The 16865-nt window shown below is 38.3% G+C and overlaps 1 protein-coding gene across 9 annotated transcripts in view; it reads left to right on the top strand.

Moving 5' to 3' along the window:
* The window catches only part of PTPRK (protein tyrosine phosphatase receptor type K), a 415886-nt gene that overhangs the window by 220225 nt on the left and 178796 nt on the right, over positions 1–16865 (top strand). For all 9 annotated transcript variants that reach the window (XM_071549052.1, XM_071549044.1, XM_071549051.1 and 6 more), the window contains exon 7: positions 9662–9955. In XM_071549052.1, coding sequence (XP_071405153.1) covers positions 9662–9955 — 294 coding nt within the window. The remainder of the gene's footprint in view (positions 1–9661; positions 9956–16865) is intronic.

The raw sequence follows: 16865 nt of genomic DNA, 5'->3' as shown, positions 1-16865 counted from the left end.
AGCTGACTCATTTATCCTGACTGTTGGGGGGGGGGAGGGGAGTGGTATTTTTTTTTAATGAGTTGAATGTCTTCTCATTACAGATACCTCATTTTCTTACACTTGTTCATTTTTTCTCGAGGAGTGTACTGCATAAATGTCTTTCACAATGCAGTTTTTTAGACAAAATGTGTCATACTCGTCTAATTGGTTCCCAGAGTAACACGGCCTACTATCATTCAACAAATAGGCATGTGTTCTATTCATAAATTGTGTGCAGGGATGACATGTTCCAGTTTTTAGATAGACCTTTGGGTTTTTTTTACATGTAAGCCGAGCATGTGCTTAACCTTGTTTACAGTTTCTGCTGACAATGCTAAAGCTGCACACTGTTCCTTTATTTTAAAGGAAGATAATAAAATGAATATAGTGGTATTTCAAATCAAGGTGAATGAAATGCCATGGTGATGCATAGGATATAACATCACTATGCAGAAGTTAGCAGTTTTCACTGTTGAAATAATTCCTATTTCAGCACTTCGGGTGGTCAGTAACTGCCACGTCACTTAAATTAGATACATTTTAGCTGCATGAGCTCACAGACTTTCTTGTACCTACCACACAAACTTGATATATTAGGTGCTCAAAGCTAAATCAGTAGCTTGAAGTGAGCTTGTGACATACTACCCCTGTTTGCAGACCCCAAATTAGAGCTATTATGGTGAAATATGTCACTACCCTACCTAAGCCAGCATTATGAGCTCACTGTTCAATTTGCCATTGCTGCTGGTTTTTCTCCAGTGATTGGTTCTCTAGGTAGTTACTCGAATTTCATTATTACAGATATTTTGAATGTTTATTTAAAATTGATTCTTTCAGTTTTTCCATTCTGAGTAATAAAAGACAATGAAAATGGTCTTACAAACTCTCTGAAGTGAGTTGGATAAATCACTCGATACGACCTGGTCACTAAGCTATGGTTTAGTATGACTTCGTGGTTCCAGACGACTAACACTCTTAATTAAAATGTAACATTTTGTAGATACTGTGTCTCAACCTCAGGATTAGCAACTAGTGCCAGATACTGTGCAGTCGTGATAAATTCTATTTTAAAGTCACAGAAAAAAATGTTTCTGGAGTCACAGAAATTAAGTCTGCATAAGCATAATTAAAAATAAAAAAAAAAGACCTGGATAAAAAAATCTTCATGGCAGAATACTAGATCACAAGCTGTTCAAGTTTCTCCTTGCAGCCACCATTACTTATGGTCACAGGACAGCAGCTAAGTCTGAATTAGCTTTTGATTGTTTTTTGTTTCTTTGTTTTGGTTTGGTTTCTTTGTTTTTGTTTGTTTTGTTTGGTGGTGTATTTTTGATATAAAGGCAGGCTTGTGGCTATATGGAACACTTAACTGTAAAAACCTACTGATTTCTACATGAAGTCATTGTATGGTATAATATGTCTAAGTCATTTTTTTGCTGACAAAATTTTTGCTGCCTGCTCTTCCATATCCTTTTGGAAGGAGATGTTGTTAACTTGCATGAGCAGCAGGAACCCCCAAAAATGGGAGCAATAGAAACTTTTCCATCAGAAAAAATTACTAATATAGAAAATTAAAGCACCTGTTAAAATGAGTTAAACTTGATGACCAGAGAGATATTTCTGACCACTGGGTAAAAAACCCCCATGAAACAAATAAATCTACTGCAAAAATCGTAAATGAGTTTATGAACTAATGGAGAAGTCAAGCAGTGGCTTGGGGAAATATCAATTACATGGCCAAGGCTTTTGTGAACTCCAAAGAGCTTGCAGCTGGTGGGGTTTTTATTGTATGAATCTATAACCAGCATTTTATCTTGGAGAAGTGGATGTGATTCTAAAACTCCTTTGAGGTCTTTGTGAGTTATTTTGAGGGTTATAGCTGGTTTAAGCAAGTGTGCCCTCTTGCAGCCTCTGCAGTGTGCCCTGCCTGCAGTCAAGCTCATCCCTCTGAGACCTGGTTTTGACTGCCACTGTGCCGGATACTGATGTTCCCACCAAAATGGGAACAGGACCAAGCATGGCTCACATGATGGTGGCTGTTGGCCAGCTGGTGGTCTGTAATTGGTACAGTCTACCCAATGAGGGGGTAGGAAGTTATTGGAAAAAAGTGTAACTTCTGGGGGGAAAAAAGAGGCCTGGGAGCCATCTGCAAACATCAAAGGCTGCTGTGGCAGCTGCCTCTGTGTCAGACATTCCCTTTTCCATGGGCAGCTCTGTAGCAATTGAAGACTTTGTTATGCACCTGCTTCTTTATTCTGATATTTTTCAGATGCATCACATCTTTTAGGCAGGAGTAATCTGTGTAGCTGATGTAGAGTATGTCTGGCTGGGAATGAGCTTTACGTTTGCTCATGTCCTTTGCCACAAGAATAAGTCAGGCTGCTCAGGTGAGAAAAATCAAGCACCACTATATGGTGTGCAAGCAGGGATCCTGTGAGCTAAGTCCCTAAGACAGCATTTCTCACTTGAGCCTGGGTGTGTGTCTGCACCTTTGATGTGGGTAATTAATATTGTCCTGATGTAATTTTTTATTGAATTTCCCATGTGAGGTCTTGATTGGTGGTTGAAAGGTCTTGGAGCAAAGATCTAGAAGTGGGTTTTTAATAATGCAGAAAAAGCAAATATGACTATTTCTCGTTATTTGATTTTATTTTTTTACATTTCCTTCTTTCAGAAGCCAAGTGCAGTGCTCAACTTGCATTATTAAACTGTCCTCAGTGTGTTGGGCAATCTATTTAATGCATAGGCTGTTGATTTTGTTCATTTGTTTTCTATGTGTTTTACAGAAAACCCACTAAGGACTAAGCTATTCATTAGGGATGGCATGTATAGGGTGACAGACTGAGCCATGAGTGCAGTTCGTCATGCACAGAGAGAGAAAACTTGAGGTCTTTTTGGAAATTTAAAAATAAACTGCAGAAGCTTTCTGTAACTTTAAGGTTCATGATACCTTTGCTGTCAGATCCATTCTTTTAGGTTGAGATCTCCAAGTCCTCTGCATTAGCCTGTATTTCAACTGAGTAGAAGTTCTCATCAGGCAAGTACAGTCTTCTATAATGCTTCTCCCCTTACTTGACAGTCTCCTGTTTGTGTTAATGTAGCTGTTATTGATGCTGAGCAGCGGCAGGTCTTCTCAGGCTGCTGCCAGCATAGAAGACAGCTAGTGGTCCTTTCAGACAGCCCAAGTCTAAAATAAACCTTAATGTCTTAAATTCTGAATTTTTTTTCCTATCAGAGCAGTACTTCCTAAAATATCTGGAGAGTTGAATGAAATATTTCTAGTTCATATTAATGACGTGCCACACGTGGAATGATTTTAAAACAAACAAACAACCAAATAAACCAACAAAAAAACCAAAAACCGAACAGAGTTTGTGCTGAAAGCCTCCATGGTTTGCTTTTATTTTCAAATTTTTCTTAGCTCATTTTGTCACCAGCTTCATGACCACGTAATTTCTTTCAGTTGTACCTCTAGAGCCTTACCTATTGGAATCATCTTCTATCTTTTAGCCTAAACATATAATTTGTAAGAAGACATCCAGCTTTGATGGACGATATTCAGACAGAAAATGCAGAATTTCCTACAGTATTACCAGTTATTGTTCTTCAGTTACTATTTTCATTGTTACATCTGTGTCTTAATACCATATTTGAAGCTTTCAGTCATTGCATCTTCTTTTTTTTTTTTTTTTCCATTGGATTAACCAGCATTTAAGACCAAGAATTTTGTTTCTCTGCTAGTACTGGCCTGCCATAGTTCTTTCTGCTAAATCTCATACATTTTCTCCAACTCTTAAATAGTTCTGCTTCTTCAGGTTTTCAATATTTTTTAAAAGGTATGTATCCCAAAAATGGTATGTAATCTTCCAGTGCAGGAAGAGTACTGAAGGAGTGCAGCAGTTGCCAGAGATTGGCAGCCTGCTTCCCTATGCTCTTCTGGCCCTGGGACATGGGTTTTCTGGCACAGCTTTGCCACAACATCTCCATGTGCAATCTGGAGCCCAGTGCAGAGGTACATTTTTGCACAGGTCCAGCCCCTGGTAAACAGGGAGTTTCCCTTTACCCTATAGGCCTTGGATGTCTCAGATTGCATTGCCTGGGGCTTCGTGTAGCAAAGATTGTACTCTAACTAGACATAGGCAGTGTGGGTCAGGCACTGAACCTGAACTGAACTCAACTAGAAACCCAGAGTACTTGTAAGAAATACAGATGTACTTAAACAGCTTTGCAGGAAATTTCCCTATAAGAGGGAGTTTAATCTAGGTGAGAGCTGGGTCAGTCTTGAGTCATTTGAGGAGGTGTCTCTGGGATGCTCCCTGGAGCATCCAGTATTAGCTCTATTTATGTGGCTTTATTTGTTTGTTTCTTTGATTTATGTCAAATTTTAAAAGAAATTTTTTTCTTTTGGTTGACCTGCTTCCTTGCTAGTTTGTGGCATAAATAAAACACATTAATTTTAATTTCTGGAGGGGTGAGACTGATGATGGGCTTCTTTTAATAAATGAATTATTTATTATACTTGTAAAAATTTATCTTTTTAGGACTACCCCTGTTGTATGTGCAATGTAACACTCTAAGTTAGTACTTCTCAGCGTGCCAACTGTATAGCTGACACCAGAGGGAAGGCACAGTGTGTATGAGTGGAGGGAACTTGCAGGTTATTAAGGCACAGTATTAATGTGTGGAGGTACAGCATGAGACACACGTGGGACAGAGGGTGGCAAGGATGAAGCCATGCACCTGTTCTGTGTGTTTGAGCTATGTGGTGACCAGTACCATCCTCCCCATCTCCCCAAACCCTTCTGCTGTAAGCACGGTAACAGCCTCCTGTGACTGGTGTATGTTATGCTGAGCAAAATGGAACTCTTGTAAATAGGTAAGATTTTATTAGGCATGCATCCAATATCTGCTTTTACTCCAAACTGGAATACTTTGTAGGATTCTTGTTTAGTTTTATTTTTATTTTCTGCTTTGAACTGATCATTAACACTTTATTATTACCAGTAAGATAGTAATGAAACTACTTTCCTTTATTTTAGATGTAGGAGGTCTTTAATCTTTCAGGGCAATGTAGTAAGACCATCATTACCCAGGCTGGGTAAATAGTATTGAGATGATGCCTTAAGTTCCTTAGTATGCATATGTTACTTGAGAATATAGGAGGTTTTACAATTATTAGTCACTCCAGTGACTAGGTCACTAGGTGCCTTTTTTGATTATTTTCTTCCATCTATGAATGTGTAATTATTTTCATACAATATTTAATAATAAAATATGACACAATGATTTAACTGTAGGAAGATTTATAGCTGAGGTTGATGCTGCATGCTTATTCTAGTCATGGGTGCCCAAATATCACAGTACATTTAATATACAGTGTCATATACATACTGATGTGAGCATAATGTACTGCTAGTAGCTCAGCAGAATAGGAACTTGGTACCCATGAAATGTCAGTCTTAATTTTTTATTAACTTAGCTGTGGGCATTTTATGTCAAAACCAGATCTGAGCAAATACTGTAAAATGCCATGCAATGAAAATACTTTCATTTATTTAATGTCTCACAGAGGTACAAGTGGTCTTCTTATACAGTCTTTAAGAGATATTAGTGGCCATGAAAACTGAAAGGGATTTCATCAGATTGAACACTTTCAAGCACTGGCTAAAAATAAAGTCAGAAAATGAGTCAGTAATTAAACTAGTTATATTAGAAAAGGAATCTCTAATTTTGTGCTTAGCAAAGGAAGAAATGAAACTCACCATGCAGGCACTTTGTTCAAACTTTTTAGTGTATCTTAAATATCTATTGAAATTGTGATTCTCCTGATGTGTAAACCATCCGTACGTTGAAGTTGTTTTTCATAAAGTATTGTTTAGTATTTTATGGCTTTTTACAGAGGTTCATGGCTGAAAAAAGGGGAACTGAGCTCAAGGGGAAATTGCTTTTGAGGAATACTGTGTGCATTAGCCACTTCTGCTCATAATAATTGAGGGAGATGGGTTCTTTTTTAGCAGAAATAAATGGTATAGTTCTCCAGTTTGGTTGCAGTGATCAGAGCAGTGAGAGCATGGAGGGTGGTCACCGTGTTGCCTCACATGACTTTAGATGTGGATGACTGTCTTGGTTTGAGGGGAAAAAACCAAAATGTTTTACCCACAAGCAGGAGGGGGGGGGGGCTCCTCCACGATAATCACACCACTCTTTATCAAATTTAAGAAAAGGAATTTTAATACAAGAAGGATAACTGATATATATATATATATATATATATATATATATATATATGTAAACAGACTAGTGCAACCCACTTCCCCAACACCACAAGAGAGAAAAAAAACAAACAAAAAAACCAAAACAACAACAAAACCTAGCAGGTTTTTTCTCCGGGAGGAAAGGTTATACTCAAGTGTCTGTCACAGCCCGGCTGGCTGCAGAGTGAGTTTCAGTCCCTCTCCAGCGAGGCAGACGAGCAGTGAGCTTTCAGATGGACTCAGTCTCTTCCCCCTGTGTTCCCTGTCCAAGAAGCAGAAAGGTACGAGCAACCAGCAGCAAATCCAAGCCAGGGAGCAGCAGCAGCGTGGCACGAAAAGTAGTCCGAGGTAGGCAGCGGCAAGGCAGCCAGGAAAACCCCAGCAGTAACCAGCAGGGCAGCCTGCCTCCTTCGAGCCCCCACTCCCCCGTTCCGCCGAGCCAAGACTGGGGAGAATATCCAAAAAAACCCCCAAAAGAGACAAACCTGCCCCCACCCCAGCGATCAACAGTTAACTGCTTCTTTTGTTAACCGCTGGCCTGGGCAGTTAAGTGGCAGGGGAGAGAATTTACATAATAATCCCAAACTACAACAATGACTCATAAAATATATCAGAGTAGGGGCCACAGGCACACAGAGTGCCTCAGCAGAGCCAGGCAGGTGGGAGACTGCTGTGGTGAGTACCTCCTGATTCTCACGTTTGCTGCAGTGCTACCTCTGATCCAGACTCTGAACATCTAAGCCAACACCTGGCTTGGCTGAAGCTGAGTTTTTATGTTGTTTATAAACCAGAACAAACTTCTGAGAGGGTGATTTTCTTTGGGGTTCCCTTCTGCGCATCTCCTTTTATTTTTCATGCCTCTTACAAGAGGTTTTTCATTTTTGGCAGACTGTCTTCTTAGGGCACTCTGAAACTGCATTCTTTACTATAGGGGGACCCAGATTGCAGGATTCAAAAGCCAACCGCATATACTTCCTTGGAGGTTGTAAACTGTGTTTTAAAATCCACTGAAAGAAGAGTATTTTTGATACATGTGATATTTGCTACGGGAATGGCAACCAAAACATGAATAATGGCTTTGTTCTGTTTTTTTTAGTTATCAGTGTCAATTTTTAAACTGTTAGAGTTTCAGGTTGCTGTATATACGAAAGGAAATATGTGATTCCAAGTTATAATTGGAGATGTGGTTATAGAATAATGAATGAGAATAATTAATGGAAAGTTAATTGGGTAACATAAGAAAAGTTTATCCTGGTATATTGGGATTGCATGCTTCAGTTGATACTTAGTGTACTTTTGGGATTTCTGTTTGCACCTCACCTCTGGTTCTGATAGTATATTGTATTATGAAGAATATTAATAATGCTGCAGAACAATTACTGGTTCATTTGCTAACTGATTAAAATTCATGCATAATTTATTTGAACTGGAGGAGACTTTATAAATAAGTCTCCTTGGCCTCAAGAGCTTAAAAACAAAATGTGTATGCTAATGTAGGAATGTGCTTTACTTCTTAACATAAAAACTTAATAGGCAATGGTATATTACTCATTAATGTGAGGTTTTATTTGTGATAATCGTGCTCTTAATCAAAGTGTATACTTCTAAACATAGCCATATGTTTTAGAAGTTTATAACTTGGAGTTGGTAGTGCATCATGCTCATCAACGATTATGTTTTCTGCCGTAATATACACTGACCTTAGAATACATTACTTTGACATTTAAAATGTTAGTTCCACAGCAGATAAACTGCCCTCATTAAGCCCAGCTGCGTTTCTGAGCTTTGATTCAGGTAGGAATCTAAATGAGTTCATATGCACATTTCTTGCCAAAACAGGGTAAAATGTTGATAATTAATTAAGATATTTTCTACAGTTTTGTATATCCCCAAGTAGAAATGGAAACACCTTGGAGCATTCACCTTTTCACTCCAAGAGGAGAATACCAGCTTTCATTAGAGCTACTATGGCATGGCCACAGATTCCCCGGCCTCCAAACTGAGTGGTTTGAGATGCAGCTAATTTAGAAAAAAGTCTGCAAGAAATGCTTTTGTGCCAAAATGTGGGAATCTTGGTTGCTCATAGGGCAAATATAAATACACTGTTTGGAGCAAGCTCTGGTATCTGGAAGAAAACTTTGCTGCTGGACATAGAGAACAAGGCAGAACCAGGGAGTCATTAGCCAAACTTCACTGTGCAGTGAAGATGGGATGTCAAAGGAAGTCCAAAATTCCCCACCATGAGCTCTGTCATTGACATTGATGAGATCATTCTCGTGAGACAGAATATGTACAATTCTTCTGTGTCTTAACTTCTGTTGTGCGGAGGGCGACGGAATGAGAAGGGTCCCTTTCTGAGGAAATCTGGTCTGGGGCTAAATGTTATTTTTAATGTACTGGCCATGAGATCCTCTCTAACTGTTCAAAGTTGCTGCGTTGTTAGTTCTGCATCACTGCTGTGTGAAACCCCTGTGTGCACTGAATTTAGCCTTGTTGCCTAATTAACTGAAACAAATTAGTTGAAATATGAGCCATCTGGAATGAAAATGAACCTTCCATGTTTATCAGTGAATTCATTTTATTAGAAAAATACATGTTGCTTGTGATTTGTTTCTTAAAAAAAATCATGCTGAGGCAATTGTTAACATTTCTCAGGGTAGAGGAGACCACCCTTTCCCATTTGGTTACCCTTCTTACATTGCAGGTGCATTGAAATATTTAGGCAAGCATAGGATGATGAAAACAGAGGAAGACAAAAGGCAGCACACACCCTATTGTTTTAATTTCAAAATCAGTACTAAGTTATTGAAGATTCAGATATTATATGTTGTTTCCATGTCTTTATTTTGTCATTCTCCTGGCACTTTTGCTCAGATCTCAGTATTCTGAATGCATGTAATAGGCATCTGTATCTTTTACCATAACTGCATCTGGTGGGTTTCAAATTAACTGCAGTGATACTAATTTTTGAGAATGTTCTGTGCAGGGCTAGTGTATCACCTATTCCAGCTCTTTCTATAAGGAAAGTACAAATGTAGCTTCAGTCAATAAAAGAAAATCTTAAGTTACTGCCATAATAAATTACAGAAATTAGCTTTTTTTCAGAAAAAATGTTAAGAAGCAGCAATATGTAAATCAGATAGGATTTCATGGTGCCTAGCTGAGATTTTTAAATGGAAAAAGTAGCATTGAGCAGATTCCAGTGGTGCACCACTCACTTCCATCAGCTGAAATTCTCCTTAGCTCTTCTGCATTGGTTTGAATATGCTTCTGAGTTTTGGAATCTTTGCTAACCAGAATCTGAGAACTTTCTGTGTGAAGTCCTCCTCTTAGTGGGTTTTCTGTCTTTTGTTTTATCACTGGCTTACTTTTTGTCTCTCCTGCAGAGCCACCTCGTCCAATAGCACCACCACAGCTGCTGGGTGTTGGGCCTACGTATTTGCTCATTCAGTTGAATGCCAACTCGATCATTGGGGATGGACCCATTATCTTGAAAGAAGTGGAATACCGAATGACATCTGGGACTTGGACCGAAACCCATGCTGTCAATGCACCGACATACAAGCTCTGGCACCTGGACCCTGACACTGAATATGAGATTCGGGTCCTGCTCACCAGACCAGGTGAAGGTGGGACTGGGCAGCCAGGACCGCCTCTCATCACCAGGACCAAATGTGCTGGTAAGTGCTGCTTTGGAAAAATGAACAAACCCACAAAACTGTTTATTTAATGGTTTAATTGATTGGCAGGCTTGTTGGCTCCAAGTAAGTTGTAGCAGAAGTTAAGGATTCTCTTCACATCCGCAGGACCTCCAAGTTTCTGGGACAATAAGGGTTTGCTGTGTCCTCTGCTTTCCTCAGTCATTGGCTAGGTTGCTGTTTGTCAGCCTTAGGAGGGTAGGTTAGGAGGCAGAACTTTAGAAATCTAAGAAAACATGTTTCTCCTCATGTAAGGAAGGAAACCTCATGATTTCTGGAAAATACAGACCACCTTGTTTTTTCACTGTTATATTTTCACTTATATTTTAAGTCAACTTGCACGTAAAGGAACTTGCATAGGGAAAAAAGGTATGTTTAAGAAATAGAATTGTATACAAAAAATGTAGTGTATTTCTGCATTATTTGTCTTTTCTCAAGCAGTTACACGTGGCCTGCCTGGATCTCCAAGAACTAAAATACAAATACCAAAATCTCTAGCTGTAACCACTACCAAGGGAAGTGGCCATAGCACCAAGCCTGCCAGAGTTCAGGAAGCATTTGGACAATGCTTTCAGGCACATGGTGTGAGTCTTGGGGCTGTCCTGTGCCAGGGCCAGAAGTTGGACTCAATGATTCTTGTGGGTCCCTTCCAACTCAAGATGTTCTATGATTCTCCAAATCATAAGGTACAATTGCAAGAATTAATAAGAGTGTTTTCTCCATTTTTGACTACCATCACCAAACCATGTGTTGCTGAGCCTTGCAGTCTTATTCTCGTTTCTTAGAGTGCCCCTGCATGGCCAGCACTAAGAAGATTAAGCATTGCAAACTTGTGTTATAAGCTGTTCCTTCTAAAAATACTTAGTTGTTTTAATCTCAGCTTTCTCAAGAAGAAAGATAATACCTACACCTCATAGTGTAGGGGGGAAAAAAATCATAGAATTGAATCTTAGACTGAGAGGCAAATGAACATAAGTTAAACTGTAGGTTTTCTTTCCCCTTAATCTCAGGACTTCTAGGGCCTGACAATATTTTAAAGTTACCACTATATTAGGTTTGGCAAAGTGTATTGATAACCATCTATTCCAAATTCCATTAAAGTAATAAGGAAGAATATCTGCACTTTCAGGTTCACATGTGTCATGTGTATGTATGCATATGTGAATCAGATATATAAATGAAAGTTTTTTCACAAGTTGGTGACAGATTTCAGTGGGACAGCTCTTTGATGTATGACTACTCATTTTGTTTACTTAAGAAAGAGTGACAGGATCTGGATCAGAAGCCAGAACTTCTGGCAGACTCAGTCAATAGGGTATAAACCCCAGAAAATTAGTCTTTTTTGAAATTGGGCATAGTACTGTCAGAAGCTGAGTCACGCAGCTGGAGTAAAACTAAGCTGAAGGCATCTTTTGGAGTTTGTGATCTTATTTATAATTTAGTCTGTCTTTCCAGTGAAGTAGAAAGATCTGTGTGTCCATCTCAGTTAAGGTGACAGTTGTTGAGATCTGAGTAAGGTTAAAACATTCGTTTATTGCACTGAATTGATTTAGACATTCTTCTGAAAATGTAGGAATTGGAAAATGGTTTCTGTTTTAAAGAGGCTAGCTGAGACTAACAAATGCAAATGTTCAGGTTATTTTCCTAGCACTTAAGAAAATATAATTTCATTTACTCAGGTTGTGATAGGCTAAGGCTTTTTGGTAGGAAAGGAAAAGAAAGGAAGTAATTATTTATTTGACATATTTTTAGAAGCCAGTTAGGGGAAACAATGTATTCGTGGGTGTGATTTTAACACTTTCCTATCAGGCTCCAAAATCTAGTCTGTCTTCAGAATAATTTTATATTCAATTAAATCCACTATCACATGACACAGATAAAAAAAAATACTTGAGCAGAAAAAATCTGAACTTCTCTGACAACATTAATAATAATGAAATTTCAAGCTGTTTACCTTGCAGTAAGACTGATTCTTCTTATTCCATCAAAGTGAAGGCAAATAAATGTTACTATTAGCTAGTTTCAGTTAGAAGACGGTGAGTCAGCAAGGGCTCGTGAAGACTGAAGGATTGTGCCCAGCATCAGGTATGAGTCAGGGACAAAACCGGCTCCAACAACAGGTCACCCTGCTACTTCCTCACCTGTCTGGAAAATGAGACAGACCTTCCTTTTCTGCAGTGTTCTCCCAGGGCTTCTGATACACAAACGCAAGCCCCAGTCAACATGGATTTTTTACTTTTATATATTTTTCTGGTAAAAGGCAAACTATAAACATAAAAATTAGTCTCTTCCAAAGAGAAGATTTATAAGAAAAGGTAAAGGTAATAATGGAATAGCTCACCCTGCAGTCTCTGCTGCTGCCAGTATTGTGCAAGTGACTAGCAGGTGATTTACTGTGCTATATTAGATGACATCTCTGCAGCAATATCTTCCTTCTGAAGATTCTTCAATTATTCCTAATTCTTGTTTCTGACAAGATCACTTATTTTTCAGACAGATACTCACTTTTCTATCAATGTTCTTAGTCAATTTTATCTTCCCTTAAGTTTTATATATATATTAGTTCAAATTCTGAAACAAGTTATAATTGTTTATCTGCTCAGTGTCAGATGGAGTGGCAGGAAATAAATGAATTTTCAACATGAATTTGACTGCTCTCTATACAGATTAAAAAACACACATTAGTGAACATTGATCTGATGAGATTGTAAATGTTAAAGTTTACATTCTGAGTAGCAGCAACAGCAAACTCACTGAAAAAGTAATAGAGCAGGTTAGTATTCTACTCTCTGTTTAATACTTAAGCAAATATTAGCATTGTTTTCAAATGAAGATTAAAATATTTTTCCCCATAATTCATTCAGTATTTATAATTTCATGATCCTTCTTAATAATATATTATTGATTGGTTGGCCTGTGCTTTGCAAGAGGTGTGTCTTACTCCTTAGTGCTTTGAGTAATGATTGCACTTGTCTCATTGCAATATGTGCACTTCTATTATTAGGTATTTAAATAATTTTCTGTCTTCCTCATAGCAAAACTAGTGTCTGGTGACTTGTTTACTAAATGTTTCCATTAATGCTAAACAAAATCGTTCTTTAATGAAGAGATAATTCTTCCACTAGTTAAGTCCTCTGACAGCCTGTTTGTCTATTCGGCATTTGCCAGGTAATCTTTCCTGTGCTGAAGCTGAGCAAAGGCATTTTGCAAGCTGTCTTGTTTTATTAGTCTGCGATTAAAGATAGCTGAGCAATCAAATATATGAAAACACTGTGTTTTTAAATGGCTGATGTCTAAAACATCTGAAGCAAAACATTATTTTCTGACATTATCCTCCTGAACAGCCAGGTGTATGTTTTGTTTTTCCTTTTCTAAGCACCACTGATAAAGGTACTGGGCACTGTGTTCCCAAGTGCTGATGCTGAAGGCTCCTGCCACCCCATCAGAGCTCACAGGGCACCTGAGCTTTATTTCACTATGACTGCACTTTTTGCCTGGTGTCATTGCTCACATTATTGGCTTCTCAAGAATTTTAACACTAAAACAGAAGTCAGAGCATAACACTTGAATCAGAAATAATCCTTAAGGCAGTTATCTGTGGCTTTGGACTATGTTGTCCTTCTGAGTATATTCTCTGAGTTGTGATTGTCTTTCCTTGGGGAGGTAAGGGGGTGTAGAAAATACATGGTAATCTAAAATTGTCCATTCAGCCTGCTTTTTCAGCTGTAAGTTAGAAGCTATTCTCTTACATTGACTGCTGCTTCTGAGTAACAACTCACCGCTCAGTTTTATGATTAACTGATATTTTAGTAGCAAAGGAGGTCAATAGTTCAGCCTGTCCAGAGGTTAATATATGTACACAGTGGAATTGCTTGCTCCTACTTTACTGAAGTTCAGTGCAAGGGTGTGATTTTTCAGAAAAATATGAAGAATTATAGACTAGTTGGAGAAAGACTCCTTTGTGTTTTCATTTTTTTCCCAAATTACTTGATTTTAGTGCACTGTTGGTTGTAGGATTTGGTTTTGATAATAAAATGAGTAAGGGTGGAGGGGAGAGGGGGAAAATTAGCATTAACAGAGCCAAGAATGGAACAATATATACTGATGATGACATTATTATTATTATTATTATTATTATTATTATTATTATTATTATTATTATTATTATTATTATTATTATTTTGTTCAAAATCATTATCCATCACAGCCTGCTATTGGTACCAGTCAGCCTCAAGGCATGATAGCAGAGATGCTGGTTCAGCGATGCAGTACTGGCATATGATCGCTGCAGTTGAAGGCTTGGGAACTTGTCTGCTTTCTTCTGCCTTTTTCAAGCACAAAATGTTTGTGTTCAGTTTCCACATATATTAATTTTGAAGACAATATGCACAGAATGCAGGATACTTCTGAATTCTCCTCTAGCAAACAAAAAAAGGAAAATGTGGGGAAACATTGAAAAACAAAAGCAAGCTGAAGGGCTTTTGTTCATTGTTTTGAGATGTATAACAGAAAGACCCTGGTGATGTTGCCATTAAGAAAGTGACCTTGCATGGTCCATCTGGGGAACTAAAATGTTGTTGTGGTTACATAAAAGTTGTTATTTATTTTTAAAATGAATGCAGTGAAAGGGACATTGCAGTACATGATCTGCATGTGTTGATGTGGGGATTTGTGCAGTGCTGCTTCAGTCAGTGTTGTTTGCCTTTTACATTTGCAGAACGAAGGCAGAGTTCAGGGTAGGGACCTGGATTTATGGGCTTTGCTGTGTGCTGTACATGAGAATTTAGGATGTTGGTATGTGAAGCAATGGTCTTGTAAAATTGAGAACACTCAACATCACAGGAGGGTTCTGGAAAATATGGTGTTGAATGAATAATCTGTGCTCTTCATTTGTGTCCCTTGCAGTAGACACTCTTCAATTATTTAAATCCTTGAATCCTAATAAAAATACAAATGTGTTTAATTTTCAACCATTTCTTTAAAAAAAAAAACAACGCACAGAGAGAATTATTTTCAGAAAGGCAGTTGGTTTAATGCTTCAAACAGAATTATTTCCCTCAAAATAGGTATTATTTGGGACTTACCCTATAGCTTCAAGATGAACTTCAATATATTTTGAGCATTCAAATTGCATGTTTTTATTATTCATGTTTTTGTTGTTTACAATTTGAACACTTTTTAAGAATAAACTAAGGATGATCAGCTTTAAACTAAATGAATATGATACTTTTAAAAATTATTTTACATTTGTCATTCCAGAACAGCCCTCATTACACCAATATTTATAAGTTGCTGTTGTTTTTACAAATGTGCTTGGCACTTGTGACTGTTTCTGGGCTTTTGGCCAGATAGTAATTGGAAACATTTAAGATCTCGCTATCAGATTCCAAATGCACGAGTCCTGTTCTATTTACATTTACCAGTTGGCTATGATGTGAGGGGGGCAAAGTAAGGATGTATTTAAACAATGGAAAAGGTCTGGACTAAGGAACTTCATCATATTCCCTTTAAGGCTGAATACTAGAATTGTTATTGAGAGAGCATCCTGTAGGAGAGCTATCTGATTTGGACCATTGTCTGGCACGTGCAACTCTACTCTGCTTATTGTGCTGCTTGTCACTGATGAGATACCCATACCCCATATAGAATCCTAATGGTGCATTCAGAAGAAAGGACTGTAGTGCAGCTGATTTACCTAGCAAAAGACCAGGCAGATTGCCCAGCCATGTTATTGTCAGATTGTGTAAATTAAGCATAGTATCCTCTTTTTCAAAAGAGTGCAATGCTGATGACTCAGTTGAATTGGCAGTAAACTGCAAGTTTATACACTGACCTCCCCTAAATTAGTTTTTCAACTTTTTTTGTTTACTGTATTCAGCCTTGCTTAGTTTCATTTATTTGTTATTTGCAGCTGCAAGTTTCCTCTGCACTAACTGGAAACTTCATTCCTGCAACATTGTTAGTGCCATGTTATATGAATTCCCTCCTGCCTCATTTTTGGGTTAAACATTTTTTATAGCATAGTGTCATATTCAGCAGTAAATCACACTGTTGTTCTTCACTGAGGATAGCAGCCCTAAGGTAGGTGGGCTCCTCTAGCATGGCCACCCACATTTCAAAGCCTTTGTTGTGTGCAGTGACCTCTTTCTTTGCCCTCTTTCTGAATTCTCTACCAGTGAGCAGTGAGGGATGAGTTACCTACAGCAAGACATGGTTATGGTCATTGGCACCTCAGTTGCAGGTCGGTCAAGGCTTCAGTGCAAAGTCACCAAGTCAAGGAAAGTACTTTGTTTAAAGTTACTGTTTCTGGTGAAGGGCACAAGGTCAGGATACCACTTCACTGTGTAATAGAGGCTGAGGGATGAAAAGGAGCAGCTGCCAACACCACAGAGAGATCCTCTGTCTCTCAAATAATTTCTCCATCTCCTGTCTCACCTCGGTTTGTTTGGCATCTTTTCCCAGAGCAGAGTACGCCATAGCACTGAGACCATCATGATTTATCCGAAGTGCATGTAACTAGTCAATAGATCACACTTCCAAGAGGAGCACTGTCTGTGGCAAGAAAATGTATTACAGTACATTAATCCACGGTGCCCATTCCAGCTGTAAAAGAATGGATTTGCACAATAATTCATCTTGCAGCACTTGAAAGTGCTGTGGGTGCACCCGGGCCAGATAACTCACTGCCTGATTATCGTTTCTCCAGAGTTTGGGGACTGATATGCACAGATTTTTGGCCTGTATTTGCTTCCAAAAACCATAACTCCCTCTCAGAACACTGGAGCTCTTTTTTTGAATGGCAACTTATTTTTAATTTCATCTGAAATAAATAATTTTTTTGCTATGATTAATTAGTGTGCTTGATACTTTAGTTTGCCTTCATAATTAAGAT

The sequence above is a fragment of the Pithys albifrons genome, chromosome 2 (assembly GCF_047495875.1).
Source record: "Pithys albifrons albifrons isolate INPA30051 chromosome 2, PitAlb_v1, whole genome shotgun sequence".
Lineage (NCBI taxonomy): Eukaryota > Metazoa > Chordata > Aves > Passeriformes > Thamnophilidae > Pithys > Pithys albifrons.
This window is presented reverse-complemented; position numbering and strand designations above follow the sequence as displayed.